This window comes from Suncus etruscus, chromosome 5, assembly GCF_024139225.1.
Source record: "Suncus etruscus isolate mSunEtr1 chromosome 5, mSunEtr1.pri.cur, whole genome shotgun sequence".
In the NCBI taxonomy this organism is placed as follows: domain Eukaryota; kingdom Metazoa; phylum Chordata; class Mammalia; order Eulipotyphla; family Soricidae; genus Suncus; species Suncus etruscus.
In genome coordinates, this window is record NC_064852.1 from 19,284,483 (window position 1) to 19,297,426 (window position 12,944).

Below are 12,944 nucleotides of genomic sequence, written 5' to 3' on the forward strand. Positions count from 1 at the left end.
GGGTGACCTATTAGTTGGGAGAGGAAGGACTGAAAAGTGTGCCTGGGGATGGTCCCCACAGTCTTAGAGCTCTTGGGGTATGTGTGTGGGGTGGGAGGTGTGTGGGATGTTCTCTGCACTCCCACACTGCATTCCTACCTCTGGTAAAATTGCACCCATGAATAGCATATGAGTCTAGTTGTTCCCTCCCTGAGACTCCCCCACCCAGCAGTGGCTCCCAATTTGACCTTGAAGGTCACAAGGGGGGTATGAGATCTTGATGCTGAACACGTCCCACAGCACCTCTGGGCTAAAGGCCATACCCTCCTGGCCACCCCAATTCTCAGGCCCTTTCTGGGTCCACTCCCCTCTCTGCATTCACACAGCTCTGAACTCCTGTTGGCAGGAGTGGCCCTGGCCATTGAGGGATGTGTGGAGAGGGTGGATGTCGGGAAATGCTTCTAGAACGTTACTGAAAAGACTCCCTGCCTTTCCCCAAGCAAGTCTTGGGTAGCTAAGTTGGGGGCACTGTTTATCCTCTCTCCCTCTGCCAGGAGGAGGTGCCAGCCAGCCTCTTCAGTGGGGAGGTGGCCACATTTGGCCGGGACCTGGTAGTGAGAAGCAAGGACCCCTGACGCACTGCAGACCTGGGGCAGCTTCCCCGCCAAAGAGACACAGGACTCTGACCCTGAGCTGTTACTTCCTGATCCAGCCCTTCCTCCTGTGCTGCGCCCCTCCCAAACACTGCTAACACAGCCCAGAGCTGAGAACCTAACATGGCCCTGCAGGAAACAGGACAAAGCCTCAGTTCACCCCCAGGGGCAGCAGGACGCGTTTGGCTGCCAGCCAGAGGGTACAGGATGATGCATATGTGTATGGCATGTGCAAGCATGTTCTGTCCATGTTTGCACATCCACTGAGTACAAACATGCATTATCTGCCTGCACATTCATATATGCATAGATGTGTACGCTCATAACATGCATGTGCACGTATGCATACACTGCCACACACAGCTGGAAGTCCAATTCCCTCTGGCCAGGATGGGCTTAGGATGTGCCGTGCAGAACCCCACCTGGAAGGGAGAGGTCAGGCCAGAATGAGAGTTCCCACTCATGAGGGGACCAGACCTGTAATATAGCACAGCAAGGAGAGTGATTGCCTTGCAGGAGGTTGATCCGGGTTCAGCTAATCCAGGTTCGATTCCCAGCATCCCATATGCTACTCTTGAGCCTACCGAGAGTGATTTCTGAGCACAGAGCCAGGTGTGGCCCCAAAACCTCAGGTACTGGGTCCCGGAGCCGTGCCTATCTCAGTGCCATCTGGGGATACTGTCTCATGGCTGCTGCATGCATAAGTGGGCACAGGGTCTTAGTAGCACTACTGAGGGGTGGAGCACTCCCAGAGGGGGGCTCTAGGCCAGAGCCAACAGCTCCTCCTCCTGCTCTGTCCCCGGCTTGCACTGGTGTCACCTGAGTGAGGACCCTGCAGAGGGAGGCAGTGCTGGCCTCTAGTGCCTCTAGAACTCACTCAGCATCAGCGGCCGAGTAGGTGGAACATCATCCATCAGAGTGGCAGCCAGTCCCCAAGGAAGCCTTGGGACCGACCTCAGCTGCAGGGCACAGGGAATGTGGCTGCTGGCCGTTTGCAACACTGACATCTCCCAGGCAGCAGTGGGGGAGAGAGCCAAGTGAAGGGGGCCCGTGGGCTGGCCACGCTTTTCCCCCCTGGACCTCTGCTTCCTCTGATGCCCAACCCCCAGCCTCAGCCCCCCACAGAGGACTCTCCCCAAGGAAAGGGCCTGCAGCTTCTTTGTCATGGGGGACTGACCCCCTCAGCTCTCTCCCTAAAGCTGCACAGGTGAGACATTCCTGGATATCATCCAGGACATCATCCCTGGACATCCACCCCACATGCACTGAATTGACACTGGTGGGCCCCCGGGAATTGAGCAAGGCCTTTCTTTGCAGCAGATCCTGCAGTCCACTGGGCAGATACCAGTGCCTCTATACCACCTCTTCTAAGGGGCCCTTCTGGGATGCCTGTACTCCACACCCCAACATAGCTGTGTGCTGGATGTGGTCAGGGAGCCAGCTGCCAGCCTGTGCCTGTTTCAAACACAGGTGGCAAGGTCAGGGAGCGAGAACCCAGGGGAAATGCCTTATATTCCCCAAAAGCAGCTCTTGGTGTCTGCCTGTGGTTAGGGTAGCAGCACCAGGTGACTGTCCCACCCCAGCCTACCTTGGGGTGCAGCTCCCCAAAGCAGAGACTCTGACCATGGGCATGGGGAAGGACAAGCTGGTAGTGGCATAGCTTCCCCAGCAGCATCAGCCATTTTCTCTGCAAACTAACTCCCAAGCTCCCCCAACTTCCCTGCAGGGTTCCCAGCTCCAAAGTTTTTTTTTTGGGGGGGGTGTAGAAAAGGAGGCGTCACTCCCTGGCAGAAATGGTTAACTTGCCGCCACCCTTTTGATGGATCATAGCCTTGAGTGTGTGTGTGGGGGGCAGGGAACGGCATGGCAACATACTCAGAATGGCGAGCAAAGCCACCCAGGGGCACAAAGAAAACGAAGCAAGGAAACAAAGTACCCCAGGAGTGCAGTACACCCTAAAGCACAGCAGGGGTGCTGAATCAGGTGCCCCATGGTATTAGGGGGTGCACGATAAGTCCATATGCCTGCTTAGCATCCCAGAGATTCTGTTTGCTCCAAAGAGCAAGTCCATGTCTCCTACACAGACACAGAGAGGCACAGGTGCAGAAAGACACACAGATGCAGAAAAACACACAGAAACGGACACACACAGAGACATAGATGCAGGTGCAGAGACATTTAGACAGACACACAGATACAACACACACAGAAACATAAACACACAAACATGTAGAACACAGATGCACACAGGCACAAACAGAAGCAGAGACACATACAAAGATACAGTTACATATATACACACATAAACTCAAAGAGAACACACAAATGGACACAAAAACACACAGATAAAACAGACATACACACATAAAGATACATACATAAATTAGTATAAAGGGAAAGATACACAGATACAAATACAGAACTATACAGAGACCTTTAGACATAGGTATACAGAAAAGCAGACACCACACACACACACACACACACACACACACACCTTTTTTAATATATATTTTTTTTCTTTGGGGCACACCTTGCCATGATCAGGACTGATTCCTGGCTCTGTGCTCAGGGATCATTCCTGGCAGGCTTGGGGGGCTAGATGGTGACCCAGGTATCAAACCCAGGTTGGCCACACACAAGGCCAGCACCTTCCGCACTGTGTTCTCTCTCAGACCTTCCATTACTGTTCTGGTGAATGTTTTAGGCTTCAGTCGTGGGAGAAACCCCACTGTGTCTATCTCATCCCAACATACATGTACGTGTATGTCCATACGCACCTCAGCACACACCGAGATCTAGGGGTTTCTGCAAGTACCCTACACACAAAGCACACTTTTATACTTGTACTCGCACACACGTCTATACATGAGTACATGTATGTGCCTGTATCACACCCCTACACGTGTGACTGTCAGTAGGAAGAACAGAATGTCCGGCTGTGCCACAGTGATGTTTCCTGCCAAGGCCAGCAAGGCTGTCGTCCCAGCTAAGTGGCACCTCCACACACCCGATGCCATATTGCCCAGGGCTGAGAAACAGGGCAGGAGGCTGCCCCAGAAGTCCTGGGTGGATGGGACTTATGTGGGCAGCAGGACCAGGAAGGAAGTGCCATCTGCCTCAGATGCAGCCGCCAGGTGCTGGGCTACCCCTATTATGAGTCCTCCCAGGGTCCTGCCATGCTCTGGTAGCTAGTCCCTTCTTGGTCAGGCTTAGATATAAGTGACGACACTCTGTACCTGTCCTCACAGACTTGCACCCAGCACCTGACAGAGCCCTGCAGGTCCAGGCTCCCTTTGTCCCAAATTCATGGAAGACCCAGGCAGTGACTTCGAAGGTCCAGCCCGAGGCAGTGATGCTCAGTCTATGGGTGGCCAGTGTCTGTCACTGGATTCGCTCTGAAACTTTAAATCTCCTAATTTCAACTTGGGATTCCACAGGACAAAGTTTAGGGCCTAGCGCCCCAAGAGAGAGCAAAAACAAAAACAAAAACAAAAACAAAAAAAAAAAAAACGGAGAGATAGCACAGCGGCGTTTGCCTTGCAAGCAGCTGATCCAGGAGCAAAGGTGGTTGGTTCGAATCCTGGTGTCCCATATGGTCCCCCGTACCTGTCAGGAGCTATTTCTGAGCAGACAGCCAGGAGTAACCCCTGAGCATAGCCAAGTGTGGCCCAAAAACCAGAGAGAGAGAGAGAGAGAGAGAGAGAGAGAGAGAGAGAGAGAGAGAGAGAGAGAGAGAGAGAGAGAGCACACAGCAGTAGGGCATTAGCCTTGCACACAGCCGATCCAGGACGGACCTAGGTTTGATTCCTAGCATCCCATATGGTCCCCGAGCCTGTCAGGAGTAACCCCCCGAGCGCCACTGGGTGTGGCCCCCAAAAACTAAACCAAACCAAACCCCCAAAAAGTGTAGGGCCTATACCTGGCCCTGAGTTCAGGGATCACTCTCCTGGCAGGGCTCAGAACACCAGGTGGGGTGCCGGGGATTGAACCTGGGTCAGATGCATGCTAAGCTAGCACCTTAGTTCCTGAGATTTTCACTGAAACCCTGAAGAATGCAGTTTAGGATGAAATAGGTCAGAATAAGGTCAGAATATCCTCTTCCATGAGTTTTCAGAGAACGTGTCATGGAGCTGGAGATAAACAGTGGTGATAGCCACAGGATTCATGGACCAATCTAGATCCATAATATGGCTACAAGGAAAGGGAGGAGCCTGGGGGTCCAGAAGGGCAGCCCCCTCACATTCAGAAGCTGGGAAAGAATAAAGGCTGCAGCTGGAGAGCCCCAGCTGTGGGAGACAGTGGCATGATCCCCATTTTTTGAGACGGGATGTCCCACATGGGGCAGGTACTGTCACTGAGCCCCAGCTCTGTGCACACAGAGCTAGGACATGGTCAGCAGCCTCTGTGGCATGCCCAGGGCGTCAATCTGGGGTGTCTGTCCCTCTGACCCCAGAGCTAGAACATTGACTTTCTGGCCTCCAAAGTGTCCCTTGTGGCCCGTCCTCAGGGCAGGAGAATTCTGGGAGCAGCATCCCCAAGCTACAGCTTCCAGAAAGGCTGAGTTGTTGGAGCTGAGAGGACCAGATCCACACAGCTCTCAGCCCTAGGGGTTGACAGAGATAGAGTGTGAGAGGGAGCTGTGTCTAGGCTCCCTCAACTCATCTACCTCCAGAAAGGTCTGAGACCCTACATTGGTGAGCACCCTGCTCCACCAGGCAGGGCTAGAGACCCAAGACACCCCTACTGGCAGCCCTGGGACAAAACTCCCCCTAGCTCTGCATTCCTGTACCTGCCACCTAAGGCAGTGAACCAGCCACCACTGCTAACCCAGACTCAGAGCCTCTGAACAGGGTGGGGAATTCCATAGTCCAGAAGTTCCCTCCAAAGACAATAGTGTTTTGTTTTGTTTGGTTTTGGTTTTTGGGGCATACCTGGTGACGCTCAGGGGTTACTTCTGACTATGCAGTCAGAAATCCCCCCTGGTTTGGAGGATCATATGGGATGCAGAGGGGTGGGGAATCTATCCTAGGTCAGATGCATGCAAGGCAAACGCCAATGTTAAGGACATTGGAGCCTAAGGGCATAGTACAGTGCTCAGCTCAGGGAAAAGTCTCCCCACATGTAGGTTCAAGGGGTCAGCAGGGTCAGCCTGCACATGGGTGTCATGATTGCATCCAGCCAGAGTCATCTTGGGTCCTCAGACAGCCAGAGCCCTTGGCCTTGATCACAAACATCTTAGCAGCTTGACTCCACTCTCTGATGCTTCTCCGGCTCTTGAATGACCACCAGGACCCCAGATCAGAACATCTGGAATGGGGCTCAGCAGTGATACTGGGGTTCAGAGAATGTGGCCCGACCTGCAGTGTCATGACACATGGCCCACACATTGGTTCCAGCTTGTCCTTTAATGGAGATGTCATCCCATATCTGGGGGCATTTTGCCCCTGCAGCTCTGGGTGTGGCCTGGTTCTTTGGTCTTTAGAACAGGGTCTCAAAGCCCCAATGACCCTCAGAAGAATTAAGTTCATTTCTATGCATTCACCTATACCCAATCCCACCTCCATGTCTGCTCCCAAAGCCTCCTCAGTCATGGGACATGTCCAGGACCCTTCCAGAATCTTCCAAGCCCCAAGAACACCTCCAAATCATTCCTCAGGGCCTCGCTGCCTCCTCAACTCATGCTCAGGGCCAATGTGGTGGTCCCATACAGGTGGCCCATGGTGCCACCAGGGGACTTCCAGCAGAAGCTGCTGCCTCCCACCTTCCTGGGGTGACCTCTGCTCTGGGGTAGGGAGGCCAGAGACACCACAGAATGGCAACACTGATCAGCTGCCTGGTTCCCATTAGCATCCCAGGTGCAGTCCTCTAGTAGGTAAGTTCCAGGCACCTCAGTATCTCCAGAAGTCACCCTATGTGGGGAAAGGATAAGCCTCATGCACTTGGGTGGGCCTAAGTGCACCACAGTCTCTGCTATAGGCTTGGTAGTGTGCCCCCCCCCCCCAACAGCCTGTGTGCCTCCTGGCAGGTGGAAGCTGAGTTTCCTTTTCCAAATCATTAATTCCTCTGCCATCACTGGAGCAGGCCCAGTGGGGACCTAGTGGGGGTAATCAGGGTTGTGCCCATCCTGCTCCACCCTGTGGTCCCAAGTACAACCCCCGGCCTCTGGCAAACCCACTGTGCTGCCGACACCAAGCACGCAGGGTCCATTCTGGTAACTGCATTGGGCTGAGCAAGGCCCAGGGGCTCCCCCATCTCACCTGGTCTTGGCCCACCAGAGTGGTGCTTCTGCTGGACAAACCAAAGTGCACATAGTGACTAGTATGATGCACCGTAACAACCCCAGAAAGACCCCTAAAGAGCTGAGTTTTGAAAAAACAAAACACGAGGCCAATGGCCGCAGGCAGGGTCTGGATGGAGCAAAACAACCCATACAAACATCACCAAGGCCTGGAACAAAACGAGGGGCTGAGTGGGCTCAAAGCCAGGACCCCCCACCTGCTAGTTCTCCTTCCCAGGGGGGACCTAGGAAAATTCTAGGAACCCTGCAAGTCCCAGCACAAATAAACAGGCGCATGGCAGAGAGCTGATTTTAGAAAATAGTTTAGTAAACTCTGGTTAGAAAATTCATTTACAGGAGGTAATACACATATACATAGCAAATGTGCCCCTGATAACACATGAAAACATTGAACTAAACTGTGCACAAAAAACCCAAGGTAAATCATATGCTAAGTAGCAAAATAAGGACTGATTTCAAGGCAACACAAAATGTCAAAGTTTCTGGAACACCACCGCCAGGCTGCAACTCAGCAGCCAGGCTGCCTGAATGGATGAGAGCCAGAGGATTGGGCACTGAGCTCCCAGGGAGGGGCAGGTGCTAACCATCCCCCCATAACTGCTAGTTGAGCTCTGACCAAGGTGGCCCACTCAGTGAGAACCCCAGGGGAACGACTTTCCAGAGACGTTCGGTCAGTTGTGCTTGTGGAAGCAGCGACAGCGGCAGTCAAGATGCCCCTTCCACCACTCACTCCCGACTGGGCCTCTGCCAGGGGTTCCGGAATAAAATGTCAGTAATACCGTTTGCTTTTTTTTGTTTGTTTTGCTTTGGTTTGGGGGCCACACACACCTGCTGTACTATTGCTCCGATCCCCTCAATTCCATGTCTTGCTCAGGGCTCGGCATGGGGCTGAGGTAGGGGCTCCCTGAGGCCAGGTGTGCCCACCTGGGCAGACACCCAAGGCCTAAGGAGTGGTGGTAGAAGCGGTCACAATGAAGGAGAAATGTCCATAATGAAGGAGAAATGTCTAACTATGGTCACACAAGTATCCCGCTCTGAAAGCTCTTCCTAAGCTGCTTCAGGGACTTTCTAACGGCTGCGAAACCCCGCTTGCTGACAAAAGCAGTGCCAATTACTAGTGGTACAATTTATTCAAGTCTGGAGGTGGTCGCATACCCGATCATGGGCATGTCCCTCTGCCTCAGACCCTGGGAGTGGGCGGCACCTCCCAGGCCTGCTCTGTCCACTCTGGCTGTGATCCTACCATGCTTGCCGCCTTTTCCTCTTCCTTCGGGTCCCAGGCAGCTGCCCATCATCAGAATCCAGAGTTCGTGGGCTAAGTGCAATGCCCAACACACACTTTCTCCAGCCAGATGATGTCCCGAGAGACCCCAGCACAAAACTGGTATTTGGCAGCCCATGGCACAGCGATGCCACCTCCTACCCCAGAGAGCCGTCTCGCACGGGGCCTTTGCTCACTCTGCACCCCACATAAGCTCCCTGGGCCCTGAGTGGAGGAGGCCTTCAAAGATCTCTGAAGTGGCCCAATCTGCTTCTCTCCCCCACCCACTGTCCCAAGGTTGGTCCCCACAGCAAGAGCAAAGGCGCCTGCCTCTCACTCCTGCACTGCCGTCTCAAGAATCTGGTTCTGAAGGGAAGAAGATTCACATTCTCGGCAGGGAAACCAAAGTGATGTTCTAACCTTTTTAAGGGTTTTGGTATTTGCTGTACAAATATACATTTCTACATTTCCAACTTCCTTTTCTACCAAAGAGCCTCAACTTCAAAGATGTTATGAAGGAGGCACTGTCAACACCCTATAAGCTCCGGCCACGCACCTTCCAGGTCCCCGCACACCCGCCCCCGAAGAAAAGGTGGCGGGGACATGAGTCTGCTGAGCTGGGGCCACTACAGAGTGCACAGGGCGGGGCAGGGTCAGGCCCCCTAAAGGAGCCTCTTTCTCTTGGTGTGACCATCTTCCTCGGGCAGGTGCCTCTTTTCCCAGTCCATGGTCCTCTGTGGGAAGGTGCCTCCAGAGTGCCATTCATGCAAGTCACTAACCCTGGGGGCCCCTGGCACCCCATGTAGGTCGAGTCCGCTGCCGTTCAAAGTGCCACCCAGCTCCGGCAGCCCCTCGAGGCAGGTGGGCTGCTCCCCTTGCCCAAGGATGGCTCTGGGGGGCTGTGTGCTCTGGCACCGGGGATCCAGGGAGATGCCCAGTCTCCGAAGCAGGCGGGGATCCCGAGGAAGGTCCTGCACTGACGACTTCTCCGGGTCCTTGGCGGGGACCACAGACTCCCCAGAGTCAGGAGGGGGTGTGAGGTAGTAGGCGGACACATTGTCCAGAGTGGAGCCGGGCAGGCCGTCCTGGGGCCGGGCAGCCTCAGGAGTGGCAGCAGGGGGGTGTGTGAGGCTCCGCTGCAGGCTGGGCTTCTTCAGCTTCAGGATCTTCAGGGCATCGTGCCGGTAGTTGCGGTTGCAGGTCTTCACGATAGCACCACGCCGCTGCGCGTCCTGGATCAGATGGTTCCAATGTGTGCTGTCCTGAAACAGAGTGGGATAAGGGGTGCAGCTTCCTGAGCTGAGATTGAAGTCCAGGGGGCGTGCTTACAGCCCAGACATCACGAACCAGGCATTACTGTCAGCTTTAACCAAACTCAAACTGCATGGAAATAATGCCCAAGGGAAAAATGGTCTTTCAGAGGCCAAGGCCAGAGCAATAGCACAGCAGGGAGGGTGTGTGCCTTGCATGAGGCCAACCCAGATTTGATCTCTGGAATCCCAGAGGGTCCCCCCACAAGCCTGCCAGGAATGATTTCTGAGCTGAGCCATGCCCCAAAACAAAAAAACCAGAGCCCAAAAATAAAAACAAACAAACAAAAAAAAAAAAACAGGGAAAAAAAGAAAACTGTCTTTCAGCCCTCAGAGCTCTGCTGTCCTCAACAGACACTTCCCCAAGCATTTTGAAATAATTAAATACACTTATAGCAAGAGAGAATTTGGGAGGGGTGGTGACAGGCTAGGGAGACAGAGTGGGCTCAGAACCTGACAGCTGGGGCTCTCCGTGGCACCTTGTAGCTTCCTGGGCCGTGTGGGCTAGCCCTGGTGGTTCCTAACACCCAGGAGCCTGAGAGTCCCGCATCGTTGAACTTGGCCACGCCTGCCAGCTGCAAGACTCAAGGTGCAGACATTCCGTTTCCACTCCACACAGGTTCCAATTAGGCACAAAACTGCTCCCAGACTAACTTTTGAGCAATTCTGTTGTGCTCTGGGGTCACATCCAGTGGTGTTTAGGGCTTACTCCTGGCTCTTGCTCAGTGATCACTCCTGGCAGGGTTCAGGGAACCCTATATGGTGCTGGGAATGGAGCCCAGGCAGCTTGCAAAGCAAACACCTTTCCCACTGTATTGTCTCTGGATCAACACTTTAAAAAAACAAAATCTCCTTTGCTGTGGGGACCCAAAGTTGAAGATCCTGGAGTTGGATCAGAGTTGAGAACTGTGTTGGGGTGCCCCCTGGTGGGTAAAGTAAGAGGAATGGTGAGAGTTGGCCGAGAAGGAACAATCCAGTGGGGACAGGACTGGAAATTGCCTTTGGATGTCACCTTTAGATCAGGGTTAGAGCAGACCACAAGCCACCTCTCCTCAGGCTGCTCTACCAGCTTCTGGGGTTCCCTGCCGACAAGCACTTCTTCCCAGCGTGGCAGTGCATGAGATAGCTTAATGCCAGCCTCAGCCCCAGTACATCATAATGCCCCGGATTCAGTGCTAGAGAAATCCGAGCCAGTTTTGAGATGATGCCAAAAGCCAATCAGAAGATTGTGATCTTTTTTTTTTTTTAATTATGTCTTCCAAGAGGTATTCAGGAGGCCTGGGGGCCCCACTGGCTAGTCTCAGTTTCTGAGCCTTCGGTTCAATTAGAGTCTGAGGACAACGAGCTGCTGGCTTCAGCCACCCTGGCAGTGTGGGAACCCACAAGGCAGCATCCAGTTATATCCTGGAGGCCATGTGGTACTAAAATGGCTTAGGCACCGGCACCCTAACTGCTGTCCAATCTCTCCCAGTGCCCCCAAAGACGTCCTGAGAACATTCTGTGGGCACATGGGTGCAGGCTGAGGGGTTTCTGGGTATCGAAAAAGCCCTAGCTTCCCTCTGTTCTGTGCCCTGTCTCCTTCCTTCTCCTTACAGAGAGTTGCTGGAGGACTTAAGGGAAAGACTCAGGATTTAGTCACTCAGAAAGTGTTCCAACTCAGCAAAGAAACCCAATCTCTGCTCTACATCTACTGGAACTGGGCACACCCACCATCCCCCACCACAGACCCCATCCCCCATCCGCTGCCATCACTCACCATCAGGGTTCTCAGATGCCCAAGGATGAAGAGGCTGTACTTGGCTCGCGTGATGGCAACATTCAGTCTCTGCAAACTGGACAAAAACCTAGGCTCGAGAGATACACAGCGTCACTTCTCTCACAGAAACACTCCGTTAGTCTCCACTGGCAGATGATTCTTTGGGCTCTCCCACTGCACGGCAGTGAGCCAAGAAGGACAAGCACAATGTTGTGGGGTGATGGCACCACCATTCGGACTTGGGTGAAATGGCACAAACTCTCGGCAGTATGATATGTAAATCTAAGAACTACCCCCCAAAATCTGACACATCCATTCTTCTAAATTTTAAGGATCTATACAACCCCCAGAAACTAAAGCTTGTCTACCTGCGTGGCCAGTGCCTCCAAATCTCAAAGGCCTGACTCCTGGAACAGAGAAATTCCTGTTTTCCTTCCGGCCCTGGATACAATCTATGGATTCCATCTGTTCTCATGAGAAGCAAAATACAGGTAAGAAAGTGTCCCAGAGTCTGAGACTCGGGGACTTTCTAGCTCCCTCGGAGTCCTCGGCAACTTTGGGAAGAAAATAGCCAGGAAGGCACACAGACAAGACAAAGGCACACAGACAAGGAAAACACACAGATGCAGGATGGAGGGGCATCAGGCTGACCTGGAGGCCCATCGCACCGACCCCTGGAAACTGAGCTCACTGTGTTCAATTAATAGACCCAGGTGTAGTGGGTAAAAACACAGGGCCTCTTGACAGCTCCAGTAAACCAATGGGTCTAAAGTTGGTCCCAGAGACCAGGGACCAGGCAGGCACTTACCCAACGGAGCCTGGCATGGAATTGGCTCGCACGCAAGTTACAATGATACAGTCCTTCTGGCGCCCCTGGAAGCCATCTACGGTGTCCACTTCTGCAGGTCTGTGAACCAGAGGGGAGACATTTACTAGAAAAGGGGCCACTTTATCACACGCCACAATGTATACATCTGATGTGCTACCAAAGAACACTTAGTGTGATTTTTAGGAAAACAGGTATAGAACCTATAATAAATGTTGATGCCAAGTCATTTCCTATCACTTTCAACAGCACCCTCAGTGGTTTGAACTTGATCTCCAAGCACCTCCATTTCCCCTTAAAGCCCCCACCACTCTCAAACACTCCCTCCCCGTGAAGTCATGGGCGTGGCCTCCCAGATTCAGCATCACTTTTCACAGTATTGAAACACAAACACTTCACTCACTGCCTGGGCCAATATGGGACAGATGCACCCATTCAGTGAATGCTCGGGCTGCTCTGCTATGGGGAGAAGGAAGTAGTTGGGGGTGGGGGGGGGTGTTCGTCCTTCTTATTGCTGAGTTGCTTTGGCAAGAAAATCTAACACAAGCTGCCAAGAAAGAGGGCGTGCAGTCATTCTTTTTTGGCCCAAAGGTCCCACCTCTGTCAAGTGTGATCTCAGATGCCTTTGATTAGAGAGTAAAGCTCTACTCTCTGAGTGCTTTTATCATCAAAGCATGCAAGGTTCAAATATCTGGACCCCAGCAGTTCTGATGACTGTGGGGACCCCCTTTGTTCTAGATGAGGTACAGAGGAAGCATTACTCTGGCTGACTGTATGTTGAGACAACCTCCACCTGCCTGGTGTGGGGGCACAATCTTTAACATATTGAGGAATCCAGCTGCCAATCAACCCACTGTA

General features: G+C 53.0%; 1 protein-coding gene across 1 annotated transcript in view; it reads right to left on the bottom strand.

Annotated features, from left to right (window-relative positions):
* Nucleotides 1-8,398: 8,398 nt before the first annotated feature.
* The window catches only part of SETX (senataxin), a 51,720-nt gene continuing 47,174 nt past the window's right edge, over nt 8,399-12,944 (bottom strand). Inside the window, exons 22-24 of the mRNA XM_049774103.1 lie at nt 12,069-12,167; nt 11,261-11,348; nt 8,399-9,456 (exon numbers count right to left, since the gene is read on the bottom strand). Coding sequence (XP_049630060.1) covers nt 8,857-9,456; nt 11,261-11,348; nt 12,069-12,167 — 787 coding nt within the window. The 3' untranslated portion in view covers nt 8,399-8,856. The remainder of the gene's footprint in view (nt 9,457-11,260; nt 11,349-12,068; nt 12,168-12,944) is intronic.